At 41.3% G+C, this 15693-nt stretch overlaps 2 protein-coding genes across 5 annotated transcripts; one reads left to right on the top strand and one right to left on the bottom strand.

The window, feature by feature from the left end:
- Window positions 1–498: 498 nt before the first annotated feature.
- On the top strand, window positions 499–9401 carry LOC113135555 (DNA-directed RNA polymerase III subunit RPC4). 3 transcript variants are annotated; one of them, XM_026315676.1, is made up of 9 exons: window positions 499–587; window positions 905–1247; window positions 1369–1415; window positions 1526–1680; window positions 1775–1899; window positions 3287–3383; window positions 3780–4066; window positions 4362–4514; window positions 7889–9401. In XM_026315676.1, exons 2-9 carry the CDS (start codon window positions 1068–1070, stop codon window positions 8027–8029), a joined length of 1185 nt encoding a protein of 394 aa, XP_026171461.1. In that variant the 5' UTR covers window positions 499–587; window positions 905–1067; the 3' UTR covers window positions 8030–9401. The 3 variants fall into 3 exon arrangements, with proteins under 3 accessions (XP_026171461.1, XP_026171463.1, XP_026171462.1); XM_026315678.1 differs by lacking the exon at window positions 499–587 and adding an exon at window positions 596–733; XM_026315677.2 differs by lacking the exon at window positions 499–587 and having other exon boundaries at window positions 742–1247.
- tfam (transcription factor A, mitochondrial) lies at window positions 9353–15452 on the bottom strand. 2 transcript variants are annotated; one of them, XM_026315680.2, is made up of 7 exons: window positions 15190–15452; window positions 14575–14717; window positions 14348–14418; window positions 12331–12480; window positions 11943–12038; window positions 11169–11225; window positions 9353–11086 (listed from the first exon to the last, which is right to left on the bottom strand). In XM_026315680.2, the coding sequence occupies exons 1-7, from the start codon at window positions 15273–15275 to the stop codon at window positions 10805–10807; spliced, it is 885 nt and encodes a 294-aa protein (XP_026171465.1). In that variant the 5' UTR covers window positions 15276–15452; the 3' UTR covers window positions 9353–10804. The 2 variants fall into 2 exon arrangements, with proteins under 2 accessions (XP_026171465.1, XP_026171464.1); XM_026315679.2 differs by having other exon boundaries at window positions 14575–14720.
- Window positions 15453–15693: the final 241 nt, after the last annotated feature.

Raw genomic sequence — 15693 nt, forward strand, 5'->3', positions numbered from 1 at the left:
TAGTATTTATTACTTTCAAAACAAGACTACCTTAATTTCCCTTCAGTGATTAATAAAGCTTATCATATCTTGTTTTAAACACTTTCACTCACAGCATGTGTCTGTGTAATGAGTCTGGTAGTATAGTTATTGTAGGTATGGTAATCATAAGGTGTAGCATAAAATAGAAATGATATCATTTTAACACGGTTGTGAGCACAAAAGACAAAAGCGTTAGCATATCCAAGGATCATTACCTTTGTAATGATGAGGGTTCAAGACAAATATTAAGCAGACGTTTGCGCTGATGTACATCAAAGTCAAATTTGTGTTCATTGATGAAAACAATCAACATATGCAGTGTGCATTAGGCCCAATAGCATCTCTTCAAATATACTGATGAACCCCAGTCTTCATTTGCGCGTTTCATGGTATGATTTTTTTTTTTCTCTTCTTCTGCTTTTTTAGACCTCGGTAACAAGACATGGCATCACACACACCAAGCAAACAGCGCCCTCTGCTGGTACTACCTGAGGAGTATTGGTTGAACAACAACAATTCATTGCGGGAGAAAAGAAAAAGGCCATGTAAACTGACCACGTAAACAGGTGATGGAATAATATCTGATCAATATATTTAACATTTTGCTCGCCTGGAAATCCCGCTGTGTTACGACCAAGAAGATGTGTCCAAGATGTTTGTGTGCAGACGTCAGGAAGGATGGCGTGCACTGCACAATAGAGCGGAACTACTGGTAATCGTGTTGGGTTATGCAAAAACGCAAATTTCGTCGTGTTTATAAGTGCGCGCTCTTGCATTGTGGCGCAACTTGTTTTGATATCGCGAGTGCGAACAAAACAGGGTTATAGGCTGTGAAGTGCCTGATCTGTATGTGCTCACCTCTCGTAATATTTCTGCTGAACAGAGTCAGGACGGAGTCAAATAACCGGACTCACCCGACTGTACCGGCTTTGCTTCCAAAGTAAAAGCGCCAGTTCGTCCCAAACTACACAATAAAACCATGGGAAACGCCTCTGCCTCAAGCACTACAAAGGTAAGATACTGAACGGACGACTTGATAACACATAATGAGCGACTCGGATGTTCCCGGCTCCTCCGGCCTAAGCAGCGGGACCGGGCTGAGTTTCACCGCGGGCAGAGCGCTGCCAGACCGCGTCAGAAGTTTGCCCCCCGCTGCTCCACTTGGAAGACTGACGTCCCTCAGGACCAGGGACCTGACACTGGGGGGACCGTTCAAAAAGCCAAAGGTAATGAATAACACATAACTAATACCATTATCTCTTCACTGGTGATAGAAATGAAAATGTCAGCTGACCATCTGCCAGTAATACTTAAAATGATATATATTTCTCTCTTTCTTTTTAAAAGAAAACTTTTGAACCAAATGTCCACACTGTGAGGAAAAGCAAAGATGAGTGAGTTATTACCAAGAAGATCATTTCACTACCTAATTTAATACAGAAACATATGTGGTGCTGTTAGGATGTCATATTTAATTTTAATGAACATAATGATTCTTCAACAGGTTGAAGGAAAAGATCCATGTGGTTCCAAAAAAGGAGAGAAGACAGAGGGATGAGAGGAGGAGGGAGAGCAGAGGGAGGAGGAGAGAGACGCCTCAGACCATACAGTCACATTCCATCTTTGAACAGGGTCCTGCTGACACTCTACGCAAACCAGGTATGCACCTTCTCTTTTCTTTAATGTGTTTTCTTGCCACAAAGGCTTTATTACAGATGCATCATTGGTGCACTCACACTTCATCTCTGTTCAGGCTGCCGTGGTGCCACAGACCTGCATGACTCTACTGCCGCCCCTGTCTGTAAACTGCTGAAGAAGGAGACCAAACAGTTAGAGAAGGAAGAAGATGTCATACTCAGTAAACTGCAGATGGATAATGTGAGTATTTGACACCAGCTGCTGTTCATTAATGGACAAGTTCACAGATGTTCAGGTTCGTCCTCAGGCAGTAATAAGCACACTGAAACAGATTTCTGTTAAGAGGCAGTTACTGAAAGCGGTGTACCTTTGATAGATCCCCACTTGATCTGACTCAGATTTCTAAAGCTTGAAATTATGAGTACATCAAGTGTTTGTTTCTTTTCATTTTGATTATTAAAACTTACAGCTAATGAAAACCCAAAATTCAGTATATAAGAAAATTAGAATTTTGTGAAAAAGTTAAATAATCAGCTAATTAACTCAAAACACCTACAAAGTTTTTCTGAGCCTTTAAATGGTCTCTCAGTGTGGTTCAGTAGGCCACACAATCATGTGGAAGACTGATAACTTGATAGTTGTCCAGAAGACGATCATTGACACCCTGCACAAGGAGGGTAAGACACAAAAGGTCATTGCTAAAGAAGCTGGCTGTTCACAGAGTGCTGTATCCAAGCACATTAATGGAAAGTTGAATGGAAGGAAAAAATGTGGTAGAAAAAGGTGCACAAGCAAAAGGGTTAACAGCAGCCTTGAGAGGATTGTGAAACGAAGCCCATTCAACAATTTGGGGGAGATTCACAAGGAGTGGACTGCAGCTGGTGTCAGTGATTCAAGAGCCATCACACACAGACGTATCCAGGACATGCAACAACAGCAACAACTGTCACATTCCTTGTGTCAAGACAGAGGCATCTTACCTAGGCTGAGAACAAAAAGGACTGGACTGTTGCTCAAGAAAATCTGGTCCAAAGTCCTCTTTTCAAATGAAAGTACATTTTGTATTTCATTTGGAAATCAAGGTCCCAGAGTCTGGAGGAAGAGAAGAGAGCTACAGAATCAAAGTTGCTTGAGGTCCAGTGTAAAGTTTCCACAGGTTGTGGTGGTTTGGGAAACCATGTCATTTGCTGGTATTGATCCACTGTGTTTTATCAGGTCCAAGGTCAGTGAGGAACTTTTAGAGCACTTCATGCTTCCCTCTGTTGACCAGCTTTATAGAGATGCTGATTTCATTTTCCAGCAGGACTTGGTACCTGCACACACTGCCAAAAGTACCAATACCTGGTTTAAGGATCATGGTATCCCTGTGCTTGATTTGAACTGCAAACTTGAGAATAGAGAATCTGTAGAGTATTGTGAAGAGGAAGATACGTTACAGCAGACCCAATGCAGAAGAGCTAAAGGCCACTGCCAGAGCAAGCTGGGCTTCCATAACACCTCAGCAGAACTGAAAATAAAGTTCTTTGGGTTGCCTGTTGCCTGCACAGCACTACAAAATCAGTGAGTTTGAATTATTGTTGTCCATCTCCGTATTGGTCATAACTAATATGATGTGTTACCCCTACAGTTCATAAATGATCCAGGCCTGAGGAACGATGCCAAGCTGAAACCCATCCAGCTGCCTCTGCGTCAGTTCAACATGAGCCAGATGCTGACAACAAAATGTGAGAAAAAAACACATCTCTAATACTAACACTTGCATGCCCATTGACCAGAACTTCATTTTAGTCAAGAAACTTAGGTCAATGATGAGACTCTGCTCATACAATGTTGTAGAACAGATCCGTTGAAATAAACTGACCTTATGTTTACAAACTGCCCTGGAAAGGCCTGAAAAACAGAACATTTAATGAGCATAAACATATGTTAACACAAAATAATAATACAGGAAGAGGCTGGGGAGTGGGTGGAGTTACAGTTCTGAAATCAGACAAAGTGTAGCAGTGAGGATGGATAGCCAAGAGTGCATGTCTGAATGAGCACCACACTTAGGTTCATGTCTGTGTATGATCAGTCAGTATCCCTGCAGTTTTGTGTTGAAGTGTTTGTCATGTTGGCAGGTCCAGATAACCCTCCTCTGTTCAGACCTCTGGTCTCTGGAGCTCAAAGTAAAGCTGGCCACAGTAAGACGGAGCTGCCCAAACCAGAGCAGCCACGTCTGGTAGACCTGCTGCAAGATCTCTCTCTGTCTGGCAGAGAGGAGCTCTTCTTCATGCAATTACCTGACTGTATGCCATGCAGAGTATCTGAACAGAAGGCCAACCTTGAGGTCAGGTCTACAACAGAGAAACCTGCAAAGAAGGAAGGCAAGCCTGAAGTCAAGAGGCCTGCTCATCCACTAGCACAAGTGAGTTAGATGGTGTGTTGCACCTAATCTATACATGAAAATACAAAAACACACTGGATTGCAGAGTTGTTTCAAGGCCAGCTACAAATACTTTTCTCCTTTATGTCAAACTGTTTGTACATATGTTAAAGATGTTTTAAAATATTTGTGTCTGCGGCCATCTTAACACAGTTATTTGGTTTCTGGTGCTTGACATTTAATTGCTGATTTACCAGCTATATCAGCTGCTTGCCTTTTCAACCCCCAAATGTTAGGTCCATCCAGTTAGTAATGTGTTGTTTCTCCCTGTCCCCAGGAGCCTGTTGTGAAGGAAGGCTGTCCAGTGCTGTCACAATTCCCAGAAGGATTTCTGGGTAAACTTCAGATTAGGAAGTCAGGAAAGTTGGAACTGAAGCTGGGTGATATTGTGATGGATGTCTGTGAAGGAGCTGCATTCTCCTTCTTGCAGGTACCTGGTTTGGGTTTCAAATTCAATTCAATTCAATTTTTTTGTATAGCGCCAAATCACAATACAAATCATCTCAAGGCACTTTACATAAAAAACAAAAAAAAACAGTGGAGAGGAAAAACTCCCTTTAACGGAAGAAAAAAGAGAGAGAGCACAAAGTTAGTGACATTCAATGGTGTACATGCGAGGAGGGAGGATAGGAGGAGAGGGGAAGCCTTAAGCCTAGCCTTAAAAGTACAGAGAGTGTCTGCCTCCTGAACCCAGACTGGGAGCTGGTTCCACAGGAGAGGAGCTTGATAGCTAAAGGTTCTGCCTCCCATTCTACTTTTGGAAACTCTGGGAACCACAAGGAGACCTGCACTCTGAGAGCGAAGTGCTCTATTGGAATAATATGGTACTATGAGGTCTTTAAGGTATGAAGGAGGTTGATCTGCTGCAGCATTCTGGATTCTGGATTGTTTTTGTAAAGTGCCTTGAGATGATTTGTTTTGTGATTTAGTGATTTTTTTTTTTTTTTTTTTTTTTTACAAAAAAAATTAAATTGAATTGAATTGAATTAACTGGAGGCTCTTTATGGAGTTACTGGGACATCCAGATAGTAATGAGTTACAGTAATCTAACCTTGAGGTAACAAATGCATGGACTAGTTTTTCACTATAAAGACTTTATCTGAACTAAGCACTAAATCAGATTAAATTCAGTTAAAAACTCTGAGTAAGGGACAGGTGGACGGTACACAATGACAAGTAGAACTGGTTTTTGTGTTTTCCAGTTTGGATGTGAGAGGCTCAGAGTGAGGCTCTCAAATGAGTTATAACTGTTCTGAGGATGAAAGTTTAATAATAAGTTTGACTGGAAGATTGCAGCTACTCCTCCACCTCGACCTGTGCTTCGAGGAACATGATCATTTTTATGACTGAGGGAGGTTGATTCATTCAGACTGACATATTCATCCTGCTGTAACCAGGTTTCAGTAAGATAAAGTAGGTCAATTTGGTGATCAGTTATCAAATCATTTACTAACAGAGATTTAGATGAAAGTGACCTGATATTTAATAATCCACATCTGACTGTTCTGTTGTTCTGTTCAATAAGGCAAGTTGTCTTAATTTTTATTAGGATTTTATGAATAACTCCTCTTGTGTTAACATCTGATTTATATGATTCATATGTTCGAGGGGCAGACACAGTCTCTATGTGGTTTGGGCGGGACAGCTCTAAGGAAACTGCAGAGAGGCGTTTTAGACTGAGTCTCTGCATCCTGGTCATCCCTCTCAGGATTGTCAAACTTTAGGTTGGCTCCAAATTTCTAGAGATGAGAGCTGCACCATCCAAAGTGAGATGGATGCCGTCTCTCGCTACCAGACCGGGTTTTCCCCAGAAAGTGGCCCAATTGTCTACGAAGCTCACATCGTTTGCTGGACACCACCTAGACAGCCAGCGACGGACAACGACATGCAGCTGGTCATGTCATCGCTGGTCAAATTGGGAAGGGGTCCAGAGAAAATTACGGAGTCCGACATTGTTTTGACAAAATTTCACACCGACTCAACATTAGTTTTAGTGATCTCCAATTTGTGTAATTGCTGCCGACATGAATAACAATTTTTCCATATTTACAATTAGCCTTAGCCAGCAGCTTCAGATTTGACTCGATGTCGCCCGCTCTGGCCCCAGGAATACATTTGACTATGGTCGCTGGAGTCTCTAACTTCACATTTCCCGACCATGGAATCGCCAATTATCAGAGGCTCCAGTGGGTGTGTCGGTGATGAGCCATGGGCCTCTGGTTAGGAGTATGCTTCCGTCGGACCATCACCCATGCTCTACAAACTGACCTAACTGTGACCACATAAAATGTGGTTGACATACAAAAATATTTCCATACTCCAATATCGTTTAAAACTAGGTCAAATGTTCATGTTAGACCTAAAAAACTAACAACCCTGCACCAGACCTGGGCTGTAAGCTGTGACTGCCTCATCTATTAAGCTACCTGAGACCTGAGGGCTATCCATAAAGCTTATTTTCTGTGTGTAAGCAACCACAATAAAACATCAACTTCAGTGGACTGACTAACTCAATTCAGGGAAGCGAAGCACAATAAGCAATATAGCTACAATAAAAAAAGCACACATGGCCAATTCAGTGAACAGTAAAGCCACAGAGGCAGAAGGCAGTGTATATTTCCATCCATCCATCTTCTATACCTGCTTTTTCCTGAAAGCCAGGGTCACAGGGATCTGCTGGAGCCTATCCCAGCTCTCTCTCGGGTGAAAGGCTGGGGTACACCCTGGACAGGTCACCTGTCCATCACAGGGCCACATAGAGACACACAAAGACAGACAACCTCACACACTCACACTTACGGGCAATTTAGATTCACCAATCAACCTAACATGCATCTTTTTTGGACTGTGGGAGGAAACCGGAGTACCCGGAGTAAACACGGGGAGAACATACAAACTCCACACAGAAAGGCCGGGTTGCGAACCCACAACCTTCTTGCTGTGAGGCAACAGTGCTAACCACTCAGCCACCATGCTGCCCAGTGTATATTTCATTCACCTTATTTAAAGGAGAAGACTGTTTTAATCACGTTCGGGCCTACCTTGGCATAGTCCAGTCCAATCACAGTCTGGCAGTGGCTAATCTTTACATTTTTTTGCCAACTTTGGCATGCTCTCCTCCTGGATGCGACTTTAGGCGATATAGTGTTTCACCACATAACACTTAGAGGGGTGCTGTTTCACAGAAAAGATGGTAGCCAGTAACAGCACAGAAGCATTAACAGCACTAACTGCGTAATGTGTTAACCATGATGTGTTTTTATTACATTGACAACTACAGTTTGAAAAAGCAAGAGAAGCCTGGCTTTCCTTGGGCTCTGGGGGACACTGCCACTGCCCTAAGGATGAACCATGTCTGTTTTGGAAACTTGTTTAGCTTTCCTCTGGCACCATTTACTGTCCAAATTGTCAGCTTTGCACAGTCAAAGGGAACTGTGGTAGTGATGGTGTACTGTTCGGTGTTCCACTGTGCAGGGACGATGCACGACCAAAATGCTGTAAATAGATGAAGTTCAAATTTAGTTCTTTGGTCACCAATGATGTGTTTGCAGACTAATGAAGAAGCAGGTCGTCAGCTTAACTACTTCAGGAACACCCAGCTGAAGCTTTTGAAATAGCTATCACATCTTCTGAGTTGAATATCACTGAAAATCTAGAACTGTCTCAGAATTTGGAGTGATCTGCAGGAAAAGTGATTGTTGCTGTTGGAATGCTGTTGAATATTGTCCATGATTCTGAGTCAGTGTGATTACATAAAGCCACTCTATTATTAATAGACCAATATCCTATCCCTTTCTTCTGCAGGAATTGGTGTCTGTGCATCTCTCAGATGGGACAACTGGAAACATGATGGTGTTGGGAAACGTTTGCCACAAACTGGTCGTATCCCCTGATTTCCAAGCTTTACTGAGACAACGTGGAACACAGCAGCAACCAGGACCCTGATAATATCTACTGCTCAGAAACCCAGCAGATCTGAAAGGCACATAAGTAAAGATTTATTTTCAGCTGTGAAAGATTCCTGACCAGAGGGGACATGTTGTGTTACTGTACAAACAGATCACTGTGGAGGAGAAATTGCTGGTAGTCTGTGGTTATTCTCCATAGCTTTGCTGTGAGTTTTTTTTTTTTTTTGTTAGGGCAGCTGCTTCACGAACCTGAACTTTCCTGTACTTCAGGACTTGCCTTTCACCATGTGGAATATTTTGGGTTCTTTATAGACTAAGTACTGCTCTAAAAGTGTTAGTGCACTAATAATAGACAAAACTTGATGTGCTTGGAATTTCTAACTTTCATTCATTCTTGCAAACATAAATATAATAGTATTTAAATTACGTAATGAAATGTTTGTTGTCATCACTCTTTTGCAGCGGCTGTAAATCCAGATGTTTCTTACCCCCCATTGTTGTCACAGTAAAAAAGTGATGTAGATGTTTTTATATTAACTGCAGACCAAAGTTCTGTTCATCGCCAAACCTTTTTCATTGCACTTTCTGGAATCATTTTCAGGTCATTTATTTTTGAAAAACTTCAAGCAGGCTTATAAAGATATTAGAGCACAGAGCCTGGAACAACCTTTTAAATAATCAGAAGGCAGATGTAGGAGGAGATCCAGGTCTGTATTCACTCTACGAGACTGAAGTGCAGCATTTGATCATGTGATCATTTGATCATAACAAGCACCAGCACCAGGTTTGGATATGAAAACTGCTTTTGAGGCTATAAATAATATCATCGTGCTTGAGCAGCTCAGATATAACCCTGCTGGCTGTTTGTCTTTTCTGTCAGGATACTACTTGAAATCACTTTTTTATTGGCTGATTAGCATAGCAATATGTTTTTTCTTATATATGTAGTTCATGTTTTATACACTGTAAATTGTAGACTTTTACTAGTTTATTGCATCTTCCATGTAAAACAATTTTTACATTGACTGTAACCATGATTATCCAGTCCGTTTACTGAGGCGGCTAGTGTCAGTACAGCCTCTCACTGCTGTTGACTATAAACACTGGTGCCACAGAGAACGTGTTCTATAGCTGGTCTGTATGGTGTATTCTTAACATTGTAGAAATGTGTTTTTAGAAACCACAAGAGGTCATTTTGTAGAAGATTGTATGTAAATATTTATTAAATGCAATACAAAGAAGAAGTAGATGCTGTCTGGATTTGGTAATGCTAAATTCATTCTAAAAGCAAAAGGAACTTAAATGTTCTTCATACTTAACAGGTGTGTGGTGTTAATATGAAGACCAGAAAGTGTCAGTATGAAGTCATTGTGGCTGAATTTATTTAAAAATAAAGGATGTTTTGGTGACACATAACTTCATATCCTTTATGCCATTTAAACATAATTATTTGGGTGAAGATATTGCAGAAAAAACATGGATTTTGTTATTACCTGTAAGATGATGACACAACAGAACAAAAACCATTTTATTCAAAGCTTTTCTGAAACATGAAACTGTTTAAAAAGCAAAATGTCAGTTGAAATGTTACTTAGACCCTATTTGACAAGAATTCACAGTATAAAGCTTATACAATATGAATAACAGCAATGATAGAAAAATATTCAGTCAAATTGCATTCATGGCAACTGGTGCTGTCTGATCCTCAGAACATGTGGCTGAACATTTGCAGATAATGGCACTTTTCTTAAGAGTAGAACGTTATTCAGGACAGGCTGACAAGCTGCACTGTGGAATGCACACCTCTAGACGAAACACTCAAAGGACAAGGCTATTGTTACTCTTGACTTTTATTACTTTTAGCACATCTCATGAAAAGACTGAAACCAACAGTGTTAGTCCATTTCTCAATACTTTCTACTCTGCAGTACTTTATACCTCAGAACTTTATTGCATCCACAAATTTCTAAAAGCACTGTTGCGTTGAGTAGCTTATTTTATATTTAAGTCCACATACACCGCTCTGCTTCCTGTGAATGCACTATTTATAGATTAAAAACTGGAGTGACCATTACATTTACCAGAACTTTTAATTAAACCATGTAATTGTGAGCTGTTCTTAATGATTTACATCCAGTGGGCTTGAAGACAAAAGGGAGAAAAGTCAGATCATTCATGTTGGTTTTGGTCTTTTCACAGGTATGACACAAAAAGTACAATAACACCAGATTGTTTTCTTTACACGAACACTCTAAGACATATCACATACAGAAAATTATGGCTGTTTTATGGACAGCAACCATAACCTTAATATTACTGTGGTTACACTCAGGCATACAGGTACTTTTAAACATTGCAGACAAGTATAAAGAGTATGTGCGCCTCCTCTATCCACTCATTGACACTAAGCTTTTGCCATTATATTTCCTAGCTGACAACTAAGTCATTCTCTCAGCCTGCAACGATTCCACTCTACATCATTCTGAGGGATTTAACCAAACACTTGAAGCAAGGATATGTATTTGCCAAGCAGGTGAAAATAAGCTCACACTGTACCTGGTAACAATCCTGCTTTTACTGTTTGGTGTAATTTTGACTGGACACTGGAGGACCTAAAAATGATCTTGATCTGTCTGAATGCTACAAAATGTTTGCCCTGATAAACCTAATAAGGGTTCATGAGAACTGGGGAGCTTTGTGACTTTCAAGGGAAAAACAAAGAGCACAGCCCTGGGTTATCAGAACTCCTGTTCTCAGCTGTCATGACCACCTTTTTTTCCATCTAGACTCAGTAGATGCACAAATACACATCCTATGTCTTCTTAGTAGTCCTGACATTTTTTGTGGTGCTGCCTTTTGTTGTCTTCCTGGTGGATTTTGACTTCCCTGTGGCAGTGGCCTTCTTCACTGCTTTAGCTTTAGCCTTCTTTGTTTCTTTTTTGGCTGTTGGAGTCTGGGCAGCAGGTTTTTTCTTAGTAGACAAGGTCTGATCTCGAATCAGGTCTTCTCGACCAATCTCCACCATGTGGTCCTCCCATGCCTTCATTTCATTCTTATAGCGGATTTTGTCATCCTCAGCCAGCTGTGTGTACACCTGAGTGGTGGAACAAACACAGGACTGCATGAAGACCTTAGAACTGCAAGACTAAAGAATACGTAATTACTGTGTGACCAACCTGTTTCTGATGGCTGAACAGATTCCTCCAGTCCTCCAACAGTGACTTCATCTTTGCCTGAATAAATATCAGAAGCATTAAATCAAAAACCACTGTGCAAAGACATGGGAGTTCCCCTATAATTTTAAAGAAGTTTCACCAAGACATACACTAGGCACAATGTTTTTACAGCTAAAAAAAAAATACTGGTACTGGTACAGACTAAGTAATACTAGTGCAAAGCAGTATACACTACTGCAAACTACCTAAAGCAATGTTCAGTATTTCTGCACTGCAATTACGTATTACTTATCAGCTGCAACATATACAGGTATAGTTGCATTAAGATAGCTTTAAAAGGGGAACCAAAACACTTTTTTATGACAAATGAGATGTTTTTAGCACTTCGTTGGAAATCACCAGAATTTTGATAGTTTACAGAAGAGCAGCTCGTAAAACATTTCATAATAAAAACTACTGAGTAGTATGAGTACTCCTGCCCAAATACTCATCCTGATGAAAATACAGGTATATTAGTAGCCATGATACACATCACACTGATCCACTGAAAAGAATATTCGTTTTACATTTAAGTTTTTTCCCACTATGTACCACTTACAGTACTTGGACATATATGAAATCCTTGCTGAGGCTCAGTGTCTTTGTTAAATGTTCCCTGTGACACCGTTTGAAATTCATTTAGGTCTAACCAGTCAGAGTACCTCTTATCACCAATATCAATGACTTGTAAACTGTTCCTTTAGATTACCACATCATAGCGCTATGGTTACCGACCTGTGTGGTAGCCCCTCTGGCCTCTTCAAAGTGCTCTGACATGAAGATGTTGAAAGGAGAACGAGGGCGTTTTGGCTTCCCTAGGTTGGTTAACTCCTGGATCACAAACACAAGGAGGAGACATATTTGTTGTTCAACAGTGTGACAGCTGATGTAATGGGCCTTTGAATTCAGATTGAATTCGGAGCTGTACGCCTTAGAACTCTGTCCTGACACACTGTTTGCTACAGTGTGTGGGACTAGCATGACACAACAAAGTCAAATGCCTAAATAATTTGGATATCAAGCCTATGATGTGTTTTTAAAAGCACATAAAGGAAATCTAACTTGAATCTCTTGGCAACAGGCACTTATTTATTATCGTATTTGCTATTTACTTTCAATTTACCCTCTTCTTGCGGATTGCCCGCCTCTTGGCCATTCTCTGCTTCCTCTCCTGAGCTTGTTGCTGGACCTGCGCTGGTGTCAGCTGGGCCTGGTAGTGCTGGAAATCCACTTTAAACTGCTCCCTGGCCTTCACAGAGGCCTCCTCAAATGGCTAGGAGAGAGCAAACAACCAACAAAAATTATAATTGCAAAAGACTGACATACGCCATATACAGTGGGTACGGAAAGTATTCAGACCCCTTTAAATTTTTCACTCTTTGTGTCATTGTCGCCATTTGCCAAAATCAAAAAAGTTCATTTTATTTCTCATTAATGTACACTCAGCACCCCATCTTGACAGAAAAAAAACAGAAATGTAGAAATTTTTGCAAATTTATTAAAAAAGAAAAACTGAAATATCACATGGTCATAAGTATTCAGACCCTGTGCTCAGTATTGAGTAGAAGCACCCTTTTGAGCTAGTACAGCCATGAGTCTTCTTGGGAATGATGCAACAAGTGTTTCACACCTGGATTTGGGGATCCTCTGCCATTCTTCCTTGCAGATCCTCTCCAGTTCTGTCAGGGTGGATGGTGAACGTTGGTGGACAGCCATTTTCAGGTCTCTCCAGAGATGCTCAATTGGGTTTAGGTCAGGGCTCTGGCTGGGCCACTCAAGAACGGTCACAGAGTTGTTCCGAAGCCACTCCTTTGTTATTTTAGCTGTGTGCTTAGGGTCATTGTCCTGTTGAAAGGTGAACCTTCGGCCCAGTCTGAGGTCCTGAGCACTCTGGAAGAGGTTTTCTTCCAGGATATCTCTGTACTTGGCCACATTCATCTTTCCTTCAATTGCAACCAGTCGTCCTGTCCCTGCAGCTGAAAAACACCCCCACAACATGATGCTCCCACCACCATGTTTCACTGTAGGGATTGTATTGGGCAGGTGATGAGCAGTGCCTGGTTTTCTCCACACATACCGCTTAGAATTAACGCCAAAAAGTTCAATCTTGGTCTCATCAGACCAGAGAATCTTATTTCTCATAGTCTGGGAGTCCTTCATGTGTTTTTTGGCAAACTCTATGCGGGCTTTCACGTGTCTTGCACTGAGGAGAGGCTTCCGTTGGGCCACTCTGCCATAAAGCCCCGACTGGTGGAGGGCTGCAGTGATAGTTGACTTTGTGGAACTTTCTCCCATCTCCCTACTGCATCTCTGGAGCTCAGCCACAGTGATCTTTGGGTTCTTCTTTACCTCTTTCACCAAGGCTCTTCTCCCACGATTGCTCAGTTTGGCTGGACGGCCAGGTCTAGGAAGAGTTCTGGTCGTCCCAAACTTTTTCCATTTGAGGATTATGGAGGCCACTGTGCTCTTAGGAACCTTGAGTGCTGCAGAAATTCTTTTGTAACCTTGGCCAGATCTGTGCCTTGCCACAATTCTGTCTCTGAGCTCCTTGGGCAGTTCCTTCGACCTCATGATTCTCATTTGCTCTGATATGCACTGTGAGCTGTAAGGTCTTATATAGACAGGTGTGTGCCTTTCCTAATCAAGTCCAATCAGTTTAATTAAACACAGCTGGACTCCAATGAAGGAGCAGAACCATCTCAAGGAGGATCAGAAGAAATGGACAGCATGTGAGTTAAATATGAGTGTCACTGCAAAGGGTCTGAATACTTATGACCATGTGATATTTCAGTTTTAATTTTTTAATAAATTTGCAAAAATTTGTACATTTCTGTTTTTTTCTGTCAAGATGGGGTGCTGAGTGTACATTAATGAGAAATAAAATGAACTTTTTTGATTTTGGCAAATGGCTGCAATGACACAAAGAGTGAAAAATTTAAAGGGGTCTGAATACTTTCCGTACCCACTGTAAATATGGGAATGTGTGTTGCACAAAATATCACTTCCTGCCACAGCCCAATAGGCCATTTACGATGTTGAAAGCCTTCAGACAAGGACATTTCCATTTCCCAGTTCTCAAAAGGTAATATTCTTTTAGAAATAGCACTTTATTATACTAAGTTTGTAAAAGACAAAAATACCTGTTTCTGTTCTGGGCTCATCATTCTCCACTGTTGGGCAATCTTCCTCACAATATCCACTGATTTGATTTCTGAAAGCAAAAATGTACAAGATAATCATGGATAACACAATAACATGATTTGAGTCTTTGACCTAGGTTAAAGAGATAGGCATGTGCACTACATTTCAGTGTGATTTTCAGTAAGGTTGCTTCATACCTGAAGAAAAAATGTGTGTTGCAGTTTACCTGGGTTTTGTTTGCTCATAACTGGCTGCTGCTGCAGAACATATCTCATGTATCCATTCAGAGGTCTCTTTGGTGGGCCGCTGGCCTGAGAGGTCAGACACTTGGCTGGGCTTATGTATGCAGCAGGGAGGACACTGGTACACCTGTTGTGTAGACATTCAGAAATATATTTGGCAATTCAACAGTGCCTAATAAAGAACAACAGAACAGTCTGATGTAAACTAATGTGCTTGACATGTACTTCACTACAGCAGCCCTTATTTCAATACACGTGAGTTCATACAAAGCTTTCACATTAAGTGTAGAAAGCATAGCTGAATCGTTGCTCCCTTCAAGACATTATTCCATGTTCAGGCGTTAGCACGCGTGTGTGACACAGTAAAATGCTAATGTGCATGTCACACATACACCATGCATTTCCTTACTGATATGTGCAAAGCTGCTCACACCCGCTCAAAGCACTGCAACATGGCTGTAACTGGCCGACTGCTGACTTACTCCACAGTAAGTTAGTACACTCGTGCGTTTATTATTAGGATTTCTCTCCAGGCAACGCTAGCGGGCTGCTGTAGCTCTGCTATAGCTCATGCAGTGCAGAAACTTTGGGCTGTCTACCTTGCCAGGCTGCCCGTGCACGACACGACACTGAAGGACTTAGCCAGCAGGCTAACACTTGCTGTCATTAGGCTGAACGGAGCCATGGTAGTGAAGATGAATGTAAAAGCAGCTTAATGAAATCAGACGCGCTGTCCCAGAGCTAGGTATTATCCTACTGATCATCAGATGGTTTGACTAGAGCCGAGCCCGTCCTCTTGTTGACATGCACTGGCTGCAAAAGGCGCGTTAACCCTCACACAATGAATTGTGGGAAAACAGTTCATACTTACTGTAAAGCTTCCGCTTCCGCTTCCGCTTGGGTCTAGTCTGTCAGGTTTAATCATGTTTACGTAATGACGCTTCCATATCATTCTTATAAGGCTCACTGAAGGCGGAAATAATAAATTATTATTTGTGATCTTCACATTTGAGTCTGTTTTGCACTATTTATTTACAGCCACCGGTGTCCCAGACTACAGAAGCTAGTAGGTAAAAATGAGTTAGATCACTTCATACCAAACA

The sequence above is a fragment of the Mastacembelus armatus genome, chromosome 19 (genome assembly GCF_900324485.2).
Source record: "Mastacembelus armatus chromosome 19, fMasArm1.2, whole genome shotgun sequence".
NCBI lineage: Eukaryota > Metazoa > Chordata > Actinopteri > Synbranchiformes > Mastacembelidae > Mastacembelus > Mastacembelus armatus.

Bases quoted from the DNA above. Each gene is read 5' to 3' on its own strand.
- LOC113135555 (XM_026315676.1), top strand. From the start codon at position 1,068: ATGAGCGACTCGGATGTTCCCGGCTCCTCCGGCCTAAGCAGCGGGACC. The intron at 1,248-1,368 runs GTAATGAATAAC...TCTTTTTAAAAG, and splicing joins GACCGTTCAAAAAGCCAAAG to AAAACTTTTGAACCAAATGT. The intron at 1,681-1,774 runs GTATGCACCTTC...ATCTCTGTTCAG, and splicing joins TGACACTCTACGCAAACCAG to GCTGCCGTGGTGCCACAGAC.
- tfam (XM_026315679.2), bottom strand. From the start codon at position 15,275: ATGGCTCCGTTCAGCCTAATGACAGCAAGTGTTAGCCTGCTGGCTAAG. The intron at 14,721-15,189 runs GTAGACAGCCCA...ATGTCTACACAA, and splicing joins TGCACGGGCAGCCTGGCAAG to CAGGTGTACCAGTGTCCTCC. The intron at 12,039-12,330 runs GTAAATTGAAAG...TTTGTGATCCAG, and splicing joins GGGCAATCCGCAAGAAGAGG to GAGTTAACCAACCTAGGGAA.